This window comes from Aptenodytes forsteri, unplaced genomic scaffold (assembly GCF_000699145.1).
Source record: "Aptenodytes forsteri isolate BGI_AS27 unplaced genomic scaffold, ASM69914v1 Scaffold103, whole genome shotgun sequence".
NCBI lineage: Eukaryota > Metazoa > Chordata > Aves > Sphenisciformes > Spheniscidae > Aptenodytes > Aptenodytes forsteri.
In genome coordinates, this window is record NW_008796051.1 from 5,375,426 (window position 1) to 5,395,777 (window position 20,352).

Here is a 20,352-nt window from a genome sequence, read left to right on the forward strand (position 1 = left end):
GGGGGGAGTGAGCGAGTGGCTGCGTGGTGCTTAGCTGCCGACCGACTGAGAACCACGACGTAAGTACTGCTAAAAATAATACTTTATTCTCTAGTATAGCTACCTTACATTGGTGCTATACATGAAAGCTTTGCAAGATTGTATACGTATCTGCACTATATATCTGAAGATTTGTTGTACCTAAACATCACCATTAATCCAACTAACAGTTGATTTGATTATATTCCCACATAACTTTTTGTCAGGTAACAGATGATAGTTTGGCTAAGAATACCAAAGCATGTGGATATGGGAAATGCTGTTCAAAGGAAGAAAAAGTTTAGTACTGAAAGTAACAAAGCAGCATTCTTGAACTCAATTAAGATAGATTATTCTACAACTCTTCTAGCACAAAATTGTTAAATCCAGTAATTACGGTTTATTTTTAAAGCCTTATGGTATCTTTGCGTATTTGTAATACTCTCTCTTTTCATGCTTTAAGTAAAAAACAACTTCTTGTCATCAGGGTCAAAGAACCCGAACCACTCTGATGAAAATTAATATAATAAACCAGAAGTATTGCTGCATGGACTAAACACAAAAACCCACTAATACACTGTGGAAAGAAGGGATACAATAAAAATCTATGCCAGAACAAAGTACTCTTAGCCAGCTGTCAGAATGCTATGGAATTTTTCTTGACATTATATAGTGCGACATAAACCAGAAGTCTTGCTGCATGGACTAAACACAAAAACCCACTAATACACTGTGGAAAGAAGGGATACAATAAAAATCTATGCCAGAACAAAGTACTCTTAGCCAGCTGTCAGAATGCTATGGAATTTTTCTTGACATTATATAGTGCGACATATGGTTTCCATACATTTTAGCTTGTAATTTATTCATTCTTTCATGAAGTTTTGGATCATTGCCTCAATCCCTTCACCAATGAAACTAGAGTAGTCCAGAAGAAAAATATCCAAGATATATGGGCCAAATTTACTTGTTTTGCAACTCCATTAAAATAAGCAGTTTTATTTACCTCAAGTACTATTTAACTTATAAATACATTATAAATATGTATATATATCAAAATATATACATCTGTATTGTAATTTTTGTATCTCAAAAAAGAGGTAGTGTATATTGGCATGTAATACATGCCAATTAGGCAATGAAATCTTGAAATCAAATGTTTCAAACTTTGAAACACTTGAATTTAGGAACGTTTGTATAATATTTATCAGTCTCTTTTACATTAAGAATTGACACCAATATTCTTTGAAAACAAGGCAGAGTCCCTCAGGATGCATGGACTCCATTTCCTTTGGGTTTTGATACAAAGGCAGAAAAAAAGAAAGATGAGCATGATTCAGTTCTTACTAAAGAAAATTCCCTTAGAAACTTGCACAAAACTAAGAGGGTGGAAGATGTAAGTTACACTCTAAAAAGATCATTGTCAGAGTCTCTCAATGACCTCCAGATCAAATTAATTCAAGTTACAGGCAAAAGGATGAGTTTCCTAGCCACCCTCCCTGTAAAACTTCAGAGCGTCTTTCTGGCTTGGATATCATGATATGAAAATTCTGGACTGAATTAAAGTTTCAGAGATTCAAAGAATCAAAGTTTCTGAATATGTATAATATTTCTGAGAAAGTGCCCTGGAGTGGTACGAGCCTTCAGAACTTGAGATTTACTTGCCTCACATCCCTTTGGACAGCTGCAGAAGCTGGCAACAGAGGAGTGCGTAGCCTTTAAGCTTTGTAACGGTCAGCTCCGGTAGCCATAGACAGGAACTATAAAGTGTAACAGCCCATAGCTGCTAAAACTGCAGAAAGCATCAACCAGAATTCTGGCTTCAAATCATAAACAGAGCCTTCCTTGCAACTGCCCTATTGTGCATTTACAAGATACGTTTTATTTAAATTACATTGTGTAAAATGAATCAAAAACTGAAAGAAATGGACTTACAAGGCATATTGCTAAGTCATCTATCCTCAAATATATAGTGATAGCTAGTGGAAGAAGTTAGAATGCCCCAAACTCTTTCTATGGAAGAGAGTATAAAAGACGCTGACACCTGATAAACTAGAACAATCCTACGTGGTGGATCAGGTTCTTGACTCAGGATTCTGAATTAGTCTTAGCTAATTTGACTTTTTCTGAATCTATTTCTGCTGGAATCTAAAATCCAAGAGGAAACTAGCTGGCTATGTAAAAGCTGGAATAATCTGTAAGCGAAGCTTTTAGTTCAGACATGGTTTAGACAAAGCTACATCAGAATGAGGAAAAGTTTTTTTTTTTAAGCAGTTTTGATAAGCATTTCTGAACTGGCTGGGCCAGAGACAGGGCCAATATTCAAGGAGGTCAAGGATTTGTTCCAGGTAAAGCAATTGCTCAGAAATTCCCTTCCTTCTGCTCACCCTCTCCATGTATTACATTTGTGCCATGCATGCCAGAAGTAAAAGACAGCAGAATCTATTATGGCAAGTTACACTACATGTGGGAAGTCTCACATTTCAGTTTCTACTTCAGTTTTGACATTGGAATCTCACTAGTAGATATAAAAGTGTAATGCATTGCTGTCCAGACATATAAATATTACTCAATACTTTTATCAAAAATATAAATAGTGTTTTATCTGGTTCTTGCTGTCTTTATAAAGAAGGGAATAAGTATGGATGTGACATGCTTGATGACTTCAGCCTCCAGAGCGTGTCCAGTCATTAACAGTCCCCTATATTAGACCATATTGTATGCCAGAAAGGCATAAGATAGGCAGAGCCATGATCTTTTGCCAAACTATCACATCACTAGTCAACCACCCATAGCCGAAGGCTAAACAAAGCTGCTTGTGTGAGGCTACAACAGTGTTTCTGTGAATACAGCCTTTACTGCTCTTTCATAATAGTCATCCTCAACGAGTAAGTTTTGCTCTGTTTAAACAGCAACAAAAATTAACTGAAGTTTGTGTGTTGGCAGCATTCAAACTAGCTAAATTACTAAAAAGTGACTCATATTTAATATGTGAGCCTGCTTTTATTTCCTGAATCTGCTACGTTTGCTTCTGCACAACACCATATGACAGTGTGATGAAATTAAAACTATTACTGAATAACCATAGAGCTTGCAATCCTATATAAAACGGAGGCCACAAACTCTGATAACTAGACTCCATTCTAAACTTAGTTTTTGAAGGATTAAAATAGCTTTTTATGTCAATTGAGATATAAACCAACATGAAAATCTTTGCAAAGCTAAGCCATATGTAATGTTTACAATACGTTACAATAGCTTACAGGTAACCTATTAATGCAGGACAAACTGCATCACTCAGGGAATGAACAGGCTGTGAATAACTTTCAGTCTAAAAGGAAAACGTTGAGTTCAAAGGCAACAGTGTGCTGAACACCCTGCTTGTCTTCTCAGCACCTGAAATACATACATTAATTAAGCATTAGCAAGTCACCACTAATTATTTGGTTAATGGCTAAATAAGATACTCTGGTGCCTGTTAAACACAAACCCAAAACTGTTTTGCACAGTGGAAGAAATGTGGTAAATTATTAATTCAAACTTTCATTTTAAAGTCTATTTGCAATAAATTAGAATAGATTATATAAACACTAATACATTATTTAAAGTTGAAATTGGACAATATTTTAAAAAATGTTTCCATGTTAATTCAAAGAACCAAATTACATAATTTTATTAATTAAAAAAAAAAAAAAAAAAAAAGAACTGTTGTCCTTACCCCTCTCCCAGGGATGTTAATGACAGGTTTTTAACCTATTTCAGTGGAACCAGAACTGGATCCAACCTCCTTTGATTGCCATTATTCTCCTTAGAATTGAGCACAATAATAAATATTGTTGTTAAATTCACAGCTTGGGAAATATAATGTACTCTATATTGTAGAGCTTGCTATGATTACTTCAGTATGTTAATAATCTGCTAGTAGCAATTTTAAAGATTAATGGTGATTACTGTAGGCATTTTTACACATTAATAGACAGTGACATGTAGACAATAACATATTATAGTTACATACATAATTATACATAGACAGCTTTAGTCACTGTTTTAAAACCACAAATATAAACTTTTATACACAAATGTACACATAATACGGAGTAAAATGTTTGATGACAGAGTGTAATATACATGTGTGAGTTATTTTATACTTAAATATACTATTAGAAAAATGTTTTGCATGGAAGCTTTTTTTTTTTACAAATATAAATATGTAGATAATACTACAGTATAAATTACAGCATATACTTTTAAATTTAAACAGAGATCAAATCATAATCCTTCAAAATAGAACAAACTATTAGGTATTGCTATTGGCTATGATGATTTCTGGTAATTTTCAAAATATTCTCTATGATGTTTTACAGAGCACAATACTGTTCCCACTGAAGTAAATGGCTGTTTCCTATTTAATTCAATGACTGCAGGAACAACTGCTTAATAAAACTACACAGACTATATTCCACATGCATTATTATTTCACTGTTATCAAATAAAATAATATAATTTTTAAAAGGCAAGGGGAAATAGAGTGACAGAAAGAACAAGAAAGCGAAAAATATTAGTGAATGCTATCGTACCGATTTCCATGGTCCCCGATGCCATGAAACATCACCAGGGCAAGAATGCACATTACATTGTGCCATATTAGGTGGCTTGTCTAGAATTTCACAGTTTTGATCACCCAACATTTGGCCAGTAGGAAGCTGACAAATCACCAGTCTTGTCTTTATTCCATCTCCACAAGTTTGAGTACACTGAAATACAGAATTTTATATGCAATATTTTTATTAAAAGAGTCCTCACGTACCATTAAACCAAAAAGATATAGCAATAATCAGTACATGTTATTATTTACTATGTCTATTTTCATATTCCCTGGACACTCGATTCAAGAATAAGGACTTACAGTCTAATCTCACACAATGAAAAAACAATTCTCTCACCAAAAAGTTTACCAAACTGCATTTTTGTAGTTTATCAAGTAATTTTCTACAAAAAGTCTCAGTTACAGAGAATCTACTCTATCAAGGAGAAGTAACCATTTGTGAGAATAAATGTGCACATATACCTCTCTCTTTGATATGAGAAGATGGAAATTGGTCCTAAACTAGTTCTCCCTGCCAGAAAAGAGAAAACTCAGACACTGGGCACACTCTCTCATAGTCTAACTTATACAGACTAAGTGCAAAATACTTATAGGATGTGTTTTCTGGGTTTCAGTTTTCCTGTAATTCTGCAATACCAGACAAAAATACCAATTCTCATTTCTAATGAACTATTAAAAACAATCTGATCAAAAGTGAGCATGTTCCAATATTTTATAGCTTTTTACTGTATTTCAGAGGCTTCTAAATTAGACAAAAACTGCAGCATCAGCATTAACTGTATCCCAAGCCTGCAGCTATGGACAGAGAAAACATGACACTTAGACTGGCCTTGAGAACTAAACGGCTAGATCTGGCCAAAATGAGGGGGAAAAAAAAAATTAAAAAAAAAGTCACTCAATTTTTCGTCTTTTCCCAGCTCTAGTTATTGATGTATCAAGAATAAGAAAAGAGGGCAGGAATCACAAGAGGTTAGGTTAGAATGAATGTCAAACTAATCAGCTTTAACTCTTTCTGTAGTGTTTGAGCAAGAATGCGTGGTCAAGATATGACATTACATGGCATGGAGAAACTGTTCGTTGTCCAATAATGTATGTTTCATCAAAACACTCTATCCCAGGCACACCTTTTAGATGCATGATCCTATCTTCATACTTCTATTTGTAACTACAACCCAATAGATACTACTACTTGCAGTTATTCTAGTCAGTACCTATGAAATTTGATGTAATAAATTTTCTTTATAACTTCTTGTGCTCATTTTTTTCGTAGACTAGCCATTACTCTGAGGGCTTTTCCGCATACAGTTAATCTTTTTGAAAAGAAAATAATTTTGTACGTCTCAAGATTCAAGACACTACAGCAACACTCAATTATATGTTGTACATCCTCAGCCTCACATAATACTTCTTTTGGATGTATGTTTAGACTACTCCTATTTACACTGCAGTTCTGGATTTGATCAAAGAACAAAGTTTAGATAAATAGGTTGAAACTCATGCTTTTTAAATAAGTAAAAAAATGGTGTTCAGTTCGATTCACAGTCAAATAATTATGTTACTATTTCTAAGCTTATGTGGTAAGTAATGTTTCCCTTTGAAAATGAAATGATCTTACTTCTCCCCAGTTCCCATAGTTCCATCGTGGGCAGGGTCCAGAATCACAGTGTCTTGACTCTGGAGGTTTTGTTGCCTCATCACAATAACTAGCACTTCTTCCTTCCTCATCTTGACATACTACAACTCGACGGTGAAATCCACCTGCACAAGTACTAGAGCACTACCAAAACATGTAAACATATGTATCACCATTGCATAATCAGAAAAATGTAAAACATATTGGTTAAAACAACTTAAAATTATTATTTTTTAATGTTAACTTTCAAAACTGAAATTTGCAAATAAAAATTACTACTATGTAGAAGTATTTTAAAGTTGAAATCGCAGAAAAATTACATTTTGAATTTAATATATTCTTCATAATAATATTTTTTAAAATAAATGTGCTTCTCTTTTGACCAAATCTGTACTGCAAGAACATTTCTAGAAATGTCAACACACCTGTAAGAGAACAAATTAGTATCTTAAAAAAAATTCTTACTGCTCCCCAGGGTCCTGTTCTCCACTGATATCCTCCTACAGAGGGACGGTTCCACTGGTTTATATTGTCTTGTGGATGGGATATTGGAAGGTAACCTATTTCTGGAAAGTGGCTTGGATGGTCATGTATTTTCGGAATATGACGATAAACTGGTGGACATGGTGGCATGTTACATTCTTGTTCTTTGGAAGGTTGGCCTTCAGGATCACAGTAATTCTCGTTGATTTGTTGATGATAGTTGACACAGATAACTTGCCTTGTTACTATTCCACTATCACACGTAACTGTGCACTGACCAAAAATTAACCCAACATTTTTAACAGAACGTTAATAATTAATAACCAAAGACATTTATATTTACTTTTGACAATAAGAAATATATACTTTGGTTTTTTTGAGGGATGCAATTTCAATCACATTTGCACAGAATATGAAGTCCCAGTTTCTAACCAGAGACTTTGGCCAATAACGTAAATAGACACATTAAAAAAAAATTACAGTTAATACTTACAGGGGACCAATTTCCAACTTGCCACTCTCCACATGGGGTAAAGCAGCTTGAAATTTCAGCTGGTCGTGGTAAATGAGCACAGAAAGATTCATCTGCTATTCCTCCATAAGCATCTCTACAACTCACATAGCGAGCACGATCACCCTTCCCACAGGATGCAGAGCACTGTCAGAGAACAATCCAAGCTCATCGCACTTTAGGAGACCAAAACAAGATCATGCAAGCATCTAAAATACTAACATAGCTTAGTATCAGCTTGACTTTAGAATTCAATGCTGAGAACCAGATTTCTGTCTCACACTGATAGAGCCATGCATTCAGAAAGGAAAGTGAAATACTGCTGGATGGTTTAGGCCTTAAGAATTCCCATTGGCTTGGAACTGAATTGCATGGCCTTAATTCTTGTGAAGCAATTCAGCGTATCTGAACAGGTAGCATTTCAACTGTAACACGGAATCATTATACAGTTGCAAAGGCAATTTTTTTATTCGTTAACAATGGAAACATTAGAGAGTAACTTCCAGAACATTTTAGTTATTACACAATGATGCAATATTTACATCAACTGATATAATAAACACTGATATTCACAATCCATTTGCCATTCTATTTTATATTAGAATATTCTATTGAGCCCCTTCTGATGCCTTTATAGCTGAGAAGTTCAAGGTGGATTTAGTGAAGAGTTTCTGAATAGCCTCAGTGTATGCACTCTTTACCGCTATTTAGTTTAAATAGTTGTGCAGAGATGTAAGTGTATTATATGCTTTGTTAAGAACCTCAAGGGATTAACAGACACACCCACATTTTTATAGATAATTTTAATTCTCACATCACTGTCAAGTAAAACTAATTTTCAACACTATCAAAATCAAATACTCTTCCATTAAACAAAGTTTGTGTAGAAACCATTTTTTATAATGCTTATTTTACAAATTATGTAAAATTAGACCTTTAAAGACCCAAACTATTTAATATTGCTATTCACATAAAAGATTTAAATCATTTTAGAATGAAAGATGTTCTCCATACTCAGAAACTGATAAATTATTTTAGAAAAACACTTCCTTGCACACTCTCAATCATATGAAAGCTATTTTGCTCAGAACCCCAGCTCCCAGAATCCTGGGTTTTTTTCCCCTCCTCATTTTCCCTGGCTAGATTTGAAGCACACAGAATTTGCTGGGAGTGTCTATCTCCTCCTTAAGAAACAGGTTCTTAAAAAAAAAAAAAATTAAAATTCCTTTAAAGTTTATCCCATTCAGATTTCAGTCTGAAAAATATCTTAATGAGAGCTTTATGGAAAAATGGGTGAGGGAATGGAGGACTACTCTGCAAGATGTGACCACATTACATTACATACTGGGGTCCATGATCCATATCTCCATTGGGTCACCTTCCCCACTTGAACTAGAGGAAGCGATGTAGTCCATAATTTTGTATTTTCTGGACAAGAGGGCAATTCACATTCCTGTGGGGATGAGAAAAAAGGTTTCAAAATACACATTTTGGAAGAGCCAAATGTAAAGCAAATGGCTCCCACAGACATAGATCCTACCATTACAATAAACCAGCATTAACAAACAAGTAAATACCATCTTCTAACTTTTCCCTGACATTATTCAAAGGCTTTTCATTGAATTGTTTTGTTTCAAATCGAGAGGCAAAAAAAAGTATTTGATATTAAAACTGTATTAGTAATAGCTAATAATATTTGCACTTTGAGAAAGAACTGTGTTGGGCAACTTGCTGGAGACAAGGGGCATAGACATTACTGTGTCCTGTTTCATAGCCACATGCAGTACAGAAGAACTGAGTGAAGATACTGGCTGGGGGGTGCTGTCCTTTATACCTTCAGCTACTGAGAACACAAAATTGCCCAGTTTCAGTCAACAGCCGAACACGAACAGGTACCACCACAATTCATACAAAGCATACTCAAACCCAGTGTTTTCACATGTAAGTGGAAATAAATTTGTACCAATTATTTGGCTTTTATATTTTGAAATCTTATTCAAGAAGCCATCAGAGGGGTGGTAACTTGTGACTGGTTTACTCTGGACCATAGAATCCTTCTTTTTTCCTTTTCTCCTTGAGACAAGCAGCAGAGTATGCCCTCAAGGAGGTATGTGGTTAACAGCTTAGCTGGATATAAATGAGATGTATTAATCTGGTGGCCAGATCAACATATTAATACATAGCACCTAAGACACCAATTGCTTTTAGTTAACCGTAAACCCACTAACTGTATTAAAAACATTTCTTCTGAAAAATGATAGATTTAAATTAAGGGAAGTGATGAAGTAAGTAAACTGAGACAAGCAAAAAAGGTAGAGAACCATATTAATATCATATTGAATCATAATTCATGTCTACACAGTTTTGAATTAGTATTATTCCAACAACTGAAGCTTTCTTCAAGTAAACATTTCATTCTTTTAAAAACTATATACAAGCAGAATTTTAGAGAATACCAAGCCAGTTAGGTGCTATTATTAAGCATCATGGCAAGCAGTCTCCTTATAATATTCTACATTTGGAGCTGCCCCCCTCCCCCAAATAATCAAAGGCCTTTGGACCCCTTCAATCATATACCAAATTTTCAAATCTCCAATCTCCAAATTACTGTTCTTTTACTTAATTCCCTAGGCCAAATTTGAAGTTCAGGAAAAAAGCAGATAGTTTCACTATTTTTTTTTTCTCATTTTAGAACTCGTTTCCTGCAAGTTTCTTCAAAGAGTCAGTAGACAACACTTGTATTTAACTAAAAAGAAAAAATACCTTTCAGTTGATTGCAAACTTACTTGGTTGTCTCTAGGACGAGTAGCAGCATTACATTCCCTGTCATCATCCAAAATAACTCTGTAAGTCCCAGTAACACATTTGACTGCACGCATCTGGTATCCGCGTCCACATGTTACAGCACACTGTTAAAGTCAATAGTTTCACACACTTGAAACAGCACTATTTATAATCAAATTTCATTTTAAATTCAATTTTCTATTTTAAAACTCTCTCTCTAGAATGAATAGGAATGACTACTGGGATGGTGTTAACCTTCTTCATGGCAGACCATATGATGCTTAAACAGCATCCATAACACACCAATATTTTGGCTATTGCTGAACAGTGCTTGTGTAGGATAAAGGCTTTGTCTTTTTCCCCCCCTCCTACCCCCTGCAGCGAGTAGGCTGGAGGTGGGCAAGAGACTGGGAGGGAACACAGCCAGGATAGCTGACCTGAACTGATCAAAGGGACAATCCATGCTATATAATGTCATGCTCAGCAATAAAAACTGGGGTAGAGGAAGTGGGGGGGAAGGGAGTTAGAGGTAGCTTCCAAATGAATCACCAGCTGCAGCTGTTAAATGTCTTCTCCCTCACTATAGTTTGCAAGAGCACACTCAAAGAAGGCACCTAAAACATTAGATGGCTGAAAATATTATGACATAAATACCATCCTATAAATGTTGTGGTTCAAGCACAAATACTGGTAAAAACCCAGGTTGTGAATAGCTATTACCAGATGGTACAGTGGAAAAACTGCAATGGAAAGCTCTGCTCCAGTGACATGGATTGGTAAATTGCTTGTACAAGCTATTCTAGCAAGGCCATACACAGTGATTTTTTTATTCAGAAGAATTATATCATGGGACTGAATTAATTTTTTATTTCATTTTTGCATTTAGCTTATAGGAATGGAAAGTCAGCACCTTGTGGTTAAAAGATTACTCAAAAGGAATTCAACATTATGTTAGACAACAGTGTGGTTATCTCTAACGTGAAAAAATATTACATGAGAGAAGTTCTATACAAAAGAAATGTTTAAGTTAAAAATATACTTAATTTCTAAAGGTATGTTTATTCTGTATTTTACTAACAGGTTATATGTTAAAAAAATAAATAATCAGCTGCTATTCAGTTATGAATTCTCACTAACATCCAGGAAACACTGAATAATCCAACACTTCTGTTGGTTTTAGTAACCTGATCTTATGAAAGCCCCATGAAATTGAGTACCTTATTTTTTAATTAATTCTAATCTGTTTGGTGACAAAAGTTTCCTTCGCAAATTAATTCACTTTTTTCCAGAATTTTGAAGCCACTCTGGTATACATTAGATGAGCATCATTACACACAGGAACATATTTTTCAACAGCACTTTCACATAAAGAGATAGCAGATCTTTTATCACTGAAGGTCAAAACAAAACATAACAACAAAATACTAAGTCTTTTTGCCTGCTATTATTAGCATATACACTTCTATGATCTTAATTAAAGCTACCACTTAAATATGCCCACACACCTATAAATATTTGGTCTTTTACCTGTCTCATTCATCTGAATGGTTTGCTATCTACATTTTCATTATTCTGGAGATGTAATACATTCATGTGTAAAAGCATCTTTGATATTAAGGCTCAAGGTCAATGACTATTTTAGGCATTTAACTTATATGTGGGTGTTCCTAAATTACAGGTTAGATAGCCAATAGGAGCAAACAAACATGTGAATCAATTCAACTAAAGTAACTGCTTAAGATCCAATTAAAATGTTTAAAAGGTGTTGTTTTGTGATCACTCATAGTCTGAACTAGAAGAGAAGAAGCCAGGAATCCTTATGTACTCACTGATCCCCAAGGCCCTACTTGCCAAGATGCACATTCATGAAGTTCACACGGTGTTATTGAGTCTGGTCTATCATTTGGATTACAGAAATCATCTCTCAGTTGTTCATCATTAAGTTGGCACCATACTTGACGATGCTTCATTCCTTTGCCACATGTCACAGGACACTGTAAAATTATTAGAGTCATCAGTTTGTAAAGACATGAATCTACATTAATGGCTTCACTTTCTTTTAGTAATCTGTTGGATTTTAAAGATCACAAAACCACCAAAAATATTCTATGAATGTAATTAGTCCAACAAAAGTAGTTCTTCTATGAACTCTCCATATCCTGTACACATCAACCCAAATGCTAATACAAAGGAATGACTATTAAGTTTCTAAAGCTACAAAAATACAAAAACAATGTACAAATAATTTATTTCCATTAGAATAAAGAATACTTGTTTAAAATATGAGTGCACATATCACAGCTTTCACAGAAAAAAATGTTTAAACTATCCATGATTCTTTTATACCCATATAATTATAATAAAACGGATATAATTCTGTTCTTCAGTTGCCTGGATGGTTCTCATTGCTTCATAAAAAAGGAAGATATGCATATTACTGTAAATAGATTTACTTTAAGTAGCTTCACTACCTGATTTTAATGTAACAAAATTCAGAGAAAAAGGAATTCTAGGTGTGTTTTTCAGAAGTTCTCATGCCGTTTGTACATCTGGGATGTATATCAGCCAAATCCTAGGACTTCAGAATTTTTATTATCGTGTGCCCCAAAATAGCCAGAACAAAAAACCAAACACTTAAAGCAGCTTATTTTAATATTGATGACCAGGACCAAAGGCATCTTAAGTTTTACATGGTTCATTACCTCGCTCCACTCACTAACAGACCAGCCTGGACATAAGAATTCATTGCAACTCTGTGTTACAACTCTTGGAATTTCCTGGCATTCTCTGTCAGGAAGATGACGACCCAAATTGTTCATACAAAAAGCTTCTCTGGTTCTGACACCTCTTTCACAGCTCCTGGAACACTGCGGTGTATAGACAATATTATGAAATGGGAAACACAACATGATAAAACCAGGTCAAAATACATTATCAGTCTTAAAGGCAAAAGACATTAATGATTGTTAGACAACCGTATCCTACGTTTAATCCACAGACTGCTAATATGTTCACGTGAGATAAATTTGGCACTTCGTTTAGTAGTTCCAAGATAAAACTCTAATGAAGATTAAAGCTGAAATTGTACTTACTCCTTTTCTCCAAAATACTCTTAGAACTAAATTAAGACTGTAAATAAAATACACACCTTTAACCACCAGATCTTCTCTGCTGACTTCCAAAACTAAGCTGCAAACAATTTAGCTACCGTTTCTCACAAAAATATGAGGAAGTTGATGAAATATAAAGATTGGTATTAGCTCCTCCTACAACTCTGCATTTGTCAAACATTATTTTCTCTTAGTTACTTAAACTAAAAGAATGGATATAGAAGTAAAAATTTGATACGAATGTTAACTAGAACTATAATGGTACAATTACAAGTTTTTGAATTTGTACCTCTGACCATTCTGTGTAGTGCCAACTTGTTAACATACAGTCACCATGGCAGGGCTCTCTGGTTGGTGGTTTCTGCTGATCAGCACAGTACTTATCATCCACTGGAGCACTGAGTCCTTTTGAAAGGGAGTACTTCATGCAGTGGATCTCTATAGACCGATATCCTGGGCCACACTTTGATGTGCAGTCACTTTTGCCAACATTGTGCCACCTACAAGGATAAACTATAGGTGAATAAAGCACCCAGAGAATGTACCAGGAATTGCCATGTAAACATAGATATGCATTTTAGGGAACAGATATAACTGTAAAATCTATCTCATGACTGGAATTTTCAAAGCAATATAAAAGAATTTGACTCATAGGCTTAAAAACATATTTTTAAATTTAAAGGATCTTTTGTCTTAATCTCCTACATGACTTTGAAAAATGTAAGCTAGAATTCTAACTCTTCATTCTCTGAACACTTCAGCATGGGCTTTCTTGGAGTGCAAAAACACAGGTCTGTTCCAAATTAGTTCCGGTTATGGGTACAATTCTGGTGAAATACGTATTCTGCCCAGCAATAAAAGTTTTTGCGCCAGGATATGTAGAACAGATTCACAATCCTAACAAAAGACTTTGTACTTTTCCAAGAAAAATTAGGTAAGTATACTAGTTCTACTGAGATTCAGAGGTCTAAACCTAATGTATAAACCCATTATACAAATATATTTGAGGAAAGGAGAGAGAGACGGGAGGGATGAGGGAAGTAGAAAGGGGTGGAGGGACAAAGGTTAAAGCAATCTGAATTATTTTGTTTCAATCTATCAACAACAATATGTAAGACCACAATAGCTCCATCAGTTAGGAACCTCTTTTTACCTTAATTCACACTCTGTATTACACTCCTCAAAGACATCTGATACAGTGGGTGTAAGTTCACATCTTTGATCAGACACTACCACATGATCACTTTTACGTATGCATGTCATTCTTCTTCTTCGAATACCTTGAAAAGGAACCAAAAAAGATAATAAAGGGCTAAAATAAGAGTGCCTTTTTACACTAATAGATTCCATTCATCATTTAGAAATTTAACTGAGACACCCCATTAACACTAATCTTTGTATACAGCAGATTCTGTACAAACATGCTGCTCTGTGCAGCTGACTATATTCCAGGTGGAGAACAACCTTGTTCCCGTCACCCCTGCCATCTCCCCGCTGTACTACAGTGATCTCACGAGGATGTCAACTTCCAGAAAACTGCAGAAGTGCAACAGCCCATTTACTCATCAGGTTAAGTATTCCAAATGCATCCCGTCTGTCCTTTGCTAATTACCAAATTACCAAACCACCGTGTTAACTTAGAGGTTGTGATCCTTTTCTTTAAGGAAGCAGAAAATTTGATCACAAGGTACCTAAAAGATCTGGAGTGTGGGAAGTATCATAGTTGACAGATGCTCTGCTTTTCTAACACGTGAGTATGTCTACAGCCTGACTCAAAACCAGAAGAAACTCAATCACCTACCTCAAGTACAGGCATTTCTAGCACCTGCTAATACAAATATCTATCAAAATTCTGTGTACATACACTTCATATATACACTTCATACATATTGCGGTTTTATTTTTACACTGGAATGGCCTATAGAATAACAAAATTGTAAAAAATTATAAAGAATATCTTCAAATAGCTTCAGGCCAAGTAGCAGATAACCAAAAAAGACGAAAAAATATATATAAAAGATACTAGACGAATCAGTAGTGACCATCTGGAAACATGATAGTGTAAGCCTAATACATATTAGTAGATACACAATACTGCTTTCTAAGGATGCATTAGACTTGATTCAACTTTTTTTTTTTTATAAACCACTCCTATGGCTACAAAAGAAAGGAACACAAATGTAGTTTTGAATATAGAATGGCGTTGCATAAATACTGAAAATAGCAAATCTAAATCAGAAGCCATTCTGCCCTTAAAGGCTCTGTGCACCTAAAGTTTACTGAGAGTGCTGAGTTTTTTTCCTTACAAGTAGGGGTGGAAAAATCTGAGTACTTAAGACTAGTCTCTTCCTAAAAGCCATCAGGTCTTTGGTTCTGGTGAAAAAAAAAAAAATCACAGTACCTTGGCACATCCTGCTGCAGTCTTGCCAGGGTCCGTAAGGATCCCACGTAAACAGATCAGTTCTGTCTTCTATCGGGATATTGAATGAATAATGCACATCAGGGTTGTATAAATTCCCTACACACAAAACCTTAATTGAGATAAAATGATAGCTGTTTTTCAGTGAATTTGAACATAAAGTTATGAACATAATGATCATATAGCAAATTTTCAAATTTATGAAAAAAGTAAACATGCACCTGTAAGGTTAGCTCTTCTTCGATTCTATCAGTGCTGTTAATTCGTTCTATCGTATTGTTTGAACCACTGTACTCAAAAATGGCTCCTTGTATATTGATTTCTCTTTTTGACATGCTTACAACAAAATTCCCATTCAAGATAAAATTTCCATGAATATCAGATAAAGCTATAAGTAAAATAAAATATTGGAAATAAAGCATCTATTTAATTAAAAGATTCTATCTATAAAAATTCTTAATAATATATCTTCTCATCCACACTTATCTTTATTTTAGTCCATTAGTGTAATACTTCAAAGTTGTATCAAACTGTTTCTAATACATGAATACAAGCCTAACCATCAGTAACTTTCACCTGAGCAGTTATCATGGATTTTCTCTGCATTAACAACACAACTTTAATAATATTTGTTCTGCTGAAAGGTTGACTGCAGTCATTGCTTAAATTTGGTTAGGTTCTGCTACTGTAGAAGAAAACAACTATCATCTATATTTCTGGCCTATTCTACAGCCCACATTCTTGTATTTGCTAGAGCTACTTCTAGTGAAATGGCTTTTAAAAGTTAATTTTAAAGTAAAAATAATTAAGCATTTATAATAATAATTTAACAACCGATTTATTATAATAATAAGTTAAAAATTAAATTTAAAAATAAAGTTTTTAGTAAAAGCATGCTATTCAGGCATTACTACATTTGAAATGGTAGCTAGCGTGAGGGGGTGAGGGCTGTTTGTGTCCTGCGAGATGCATGTGCAACAACAGGGCAACAGGTGGCAAGGAAAATACTTTGAATATGCTGAAGTTTGTTGAGTAGGATGGTAATGGAAGAAGAGACAGAAGGAAAATATGCACCAATATTCTCTCAGGCACTTCAGATATAACATAAGCACTGTGAAATAGAACCACCAAGATTTTTGGTATAATGCGCTTGTGAATTCTTTGTTCCTCTCACACACTTGCAAATCTATCAACATGCGATCTTTATACTCAGACATGACAGAAAAAGAGAAATGTGAGACAACTGATAAGTCTGCTGAAGGTCAGACTGCTCCATTTATAAACAAAGTGTATGCTTCCAAGATTTAAAACCACAAATACCTGCATTATTCCTGAGTTCACTTGTGGAGTTTTAATTAACATTGCCACAACAAAGTCAAAAATTGACAAAATGATGCAACGTGCTATAATTCTTAATTCTCCAACAAATGAACACACACGTTTAAGAATTAGAAACATAACAGCATCTCACTCATTTTCCCTAAAACTAATACCTAAGACCCAGGCAAATGATGATACAGTGTAAGTATGATACAATGTAATTAGAAATTAGATATTTGCTCTAAAGACTTTGTAAGACTTCTGACAATATACGTCTAGAGCAGACCTCCAGGAAGAGCACAAAAGCTATCCATTAATGTTATACACAGGAGGCTTTTACCAAGGTAGTTGTCATCTTCTGGTTTCCCTGAGTAGCTGTGCTGCCGAATATCAATGTTTGTTGCTCCTTTGGGAATATTTACTACAACATTGTAACCTGCAATGTAATTATTCACAAATTTATTATATACAAAAATAGTCAAATACTAGTAAGTGTGAACATACATTTAACTACTTTTATTCACAAAAAACTCTACAGTGCACCAGTGACAACCACTGCTGAATGCCCTCATGTTTTAGGAAGGAAATGTGAATATCTTCATGCATATTAAATTTCTTTGTTAATGGTTTTTGTTTTGTTTTTTAATCACTTGAACTGAACTTATTTTCATAACTCATTAAAATTCTGTTTTAAAAAGCTGTTTCTCACAAATGTTAATCACAAGTTCAAAAGGATTCTTACGTCTAAGAAAAACTCAATATGGCAAACATTGGAAACAAATAAACATACATGTGCAATCTGAAGCATTAATATAATCTTTGCTAACTTTCCACTTATTTTGCTGTGTTTAACAGTCTTGCCGGGATTTATCTTTAGTTAGTTGACTCACCTCTCTGGGTAAAAATTTAAATGGCAATATCCTTTTCAATTTTGTAATTCAGTAACTTCCCAGTGCTTTTAATCTATTAAAACTATGCCATGCATTTAAATGAACATTTAATCTAATCACAGGTCCATCACATTTACCAGCTGGGGGCAGCACTGCAATTGCAAATTGACACTGCATGCTCTGGATAAACACACAGCATTTGGTCAATCTGCCAACATACTGGGAAGAAAACCAAAACACACTCAAAAAAGCCCCTCATCTCACACACTGAAGACCTTGTGGTAATAGAATGAAAGAAGACAAAATATGGGAGGAAAGTATAAACAAAACTGCATAGCATGTTGTCAAGGATACACAGGAGACTAGATCACATACTAAGGCACTGAGAATGACCATTTTCCAGGAAATCCTCAGATACTCTAGTTTGATGCAATAATAATAGCCAACATAATTATTATGTGTACATAATTAGATTACCATTTCCTAAATTGGGAGCTAAGGAAGTTAGTATTCCATTGTAATGAATTTCTGATGATTGTTTCACTACTGTTTAAAGACTTAATGACAACATTGTAACTGTATGAATACAAGCACGCACCACAGGCTGCTATTGCATAATTCCAAATTCTGCCTCAGCAACATGGCTCACGTCAGTATGGAAGGGGACCGGGTGAAGTTAAAAGATGATCACCAAGTGCACAGATTTTGACATACTTACCTTGTGATGTGTAACTCATAACTCTTTGGAAAAGAACATTTCCTCAGTGTTTTCAGTCATTAGCCTAGGGATGTCATAGGCCTCCCACAGACACTGAAGTTTTAGTGATCGGCTAGCTACAACCTCGTTTACCTTGCTCCTACCTGAGCTCCTACCTGAGCACAGCTGAGTGATAATCCCAGATGTTTAGCATACTGTCCAGTAGTATAATTCAGTATCATCTTTTATATGCTATAAATCCAACAATTCGAACGTAATTTAAATCATTCAACTAAGTCTAAAACCAAAATAATAAACTAAGTTGTTTTTTTTCCCCTCCAACTTCAGTTAGGAGCAAATAAGTCTATGATGATACAGAGCTGATAAACAGCAGAATGACAGTCTCAACCATATTTGTATATATGGCAGTTTCAGTATAATGGTCACTTGTAGCATATGTATTGGTGATATAATTTATGTGCTACCTATAAGCAAAAAGAGCTTTCACAGTGGTGGAAAACAAGAACACTGACAGTCCTTTACTCAGAATTATCAAAATAATACATTCTTTTCCTTCAGTGTTTTGACCACATGTTCAGAAATCCAATCGCTAAGAATAGTTGATTGCATCTTTCTTCCAACATCTCAGGACAGACACATACAAGAAAAGTTACGTGTAATTTGTATGGGAAGGGTAGCTGTATCCCACCTTTAAGTTTTTTTGGTACTTTTTGCTTGGCACAAGCCCTCTGCTAGGAAAAAAAATCCAGCAGGACACTGGGCATACTTTCCTCTTTGACCAGCAATTCCTTTGTTCTATGAAGACCCTATTTGGCAGCTCTCCAGGTATAATTTTCACTTCATCTGAGGTCTCTTTCAACCAGTGAAGCAGCATGAAGGAGCCTTTGGGAATCTGATATTAGCCTGGAGATTTCTGTCCTTATATTCTATGCTCTAACTACTGAACTGCACTGCTCCACGCATACAATAGTCTCTCCATACTTCCCAGAAAGGACTACATATAGGAGAACTATCAGTAGCTCCATTAGAGAAACTAAATCAAAGAAATAGAAATTACTGGAGTTATTCAGAAGAGTTTCTCATTCACTACATGCCAATGAAGAAAGAAAGAACATAAACGTTGCTGCCCATGTTCTCTGGAAAGAGAAGGCTCACGTTTCACAGGCTATCTTTTTCACTATAGGAAAAAAGGAACCTCATCAGCTGCTCACACCACAGACTTCTCACTATCTCTTTACACAACCAAAAGGAGATGTTGGAGTAAGTCCTTCAGCTGCATAGTTTCAGACGAAAGAATACAAAGTGCAAAGCAGGAAGCATTCTTTCTCTTAAAGTACTTTTACCCTCATTGTATCTTTTATTTGTGCCTTTGGTTGTGACCTTAGAGCAGACTGATTTCCGGGCACATGTGACTGAAAATCAGGTATTTTTTGTTGGCAGAGGCCCTAAAGACCATACACTGAAATCCTACTTCCTCAAATGTAAAACAATTTCTAAGCCATAGTGAAATGTACATTAAGAGTTAAAAAAAAAGAAAACAAAGCCAAAACAAACATACCATAACGAGCACTGTTGAAAGTACCTGCAAGAGTCTTACATGAAGAATTATCACCACCACAGATTCCACATATTTTTCTCCTTGCCTTGGAATTTAAAACGTGATCACAGCCTGCTTGCTACAAAAAAAAAAAAAAAAAATATACAAGCCCTGTGTCACTCAGCCTAATGGAAAACAATGAAAACAAAAACAGTATACACACAATAGCCCTGTGTCACTCAGCCTAATGGAAAACAATGAAAACAATGTAAGTTTCCCACTCCCCAAAAATATTCTTATTCACTGTATATATCTGGTCTTCC

At 34.9% G+C, this 20,352-nt stretch overlaps 1 protein-coding gene across 1 annotated transcript in view; it reads right to left on the reverse strand.

The window, feature by feature from the left end:
- The window catches only part of ADAMTS20 (ADAM metallopeptidase with thrombospondin type 1 motif 20), a 102,443-nt gene that overhangs the window by 32,087 nt on the left and 50,004 nt on the right, over positions 1–20,352 (reverse strand). The window contains exons 15-28 of the mRNA XM_009286265.2: positions 20,051–20,168; positions 17,225–17,320; positions 15,786–15,952; positions 15,547–15,676; positions 14,299–14,425; positions 13,435–13,645; positions 12,738–12,902; positions 11,865–12,029; positions 10,038–10,160; positions 8,597–8,704; positions 7,234–7,398; positions 6,723–7,013; positions 6,240–6,401; positions 4,596–4,772 (exon numbers count right to left, since the gene is read on the reverse strand). Of these exons, the coding sequence (XP_009284540.1) occupies positions 4,596–4,772; positions 6,240–6,401; positions 6,723–7,013; positions 7,234–7,398; positions 8,597–8,704; positions 10,038–10,160; positions 11,865–12,029; positions 12,738–12,902; positions 13,435–13,645; positions 14,299–14,425; positions 15,547–15,676; positions 15,786–15,952; positions 17,225–17,320; positions 20,051–20,168 (2,205 nt within the window). The remainder of the gene's footprint in view (positions 1–4,595; positions 4,773–6,239; positions 6,402–6,722; positions 7,014–7,233; positions 7,399–8,596; positions 8,705–10,037; positions 10,161–11,864; positions 12,030–12,737; positions 12,903–13,434; positions 13,646–14,298; positions 14,426–15,546; positions 15,677–15,785; positions 15,953–17,224; positions 17,321–20,050; positions 20,169–20,352) is intronic.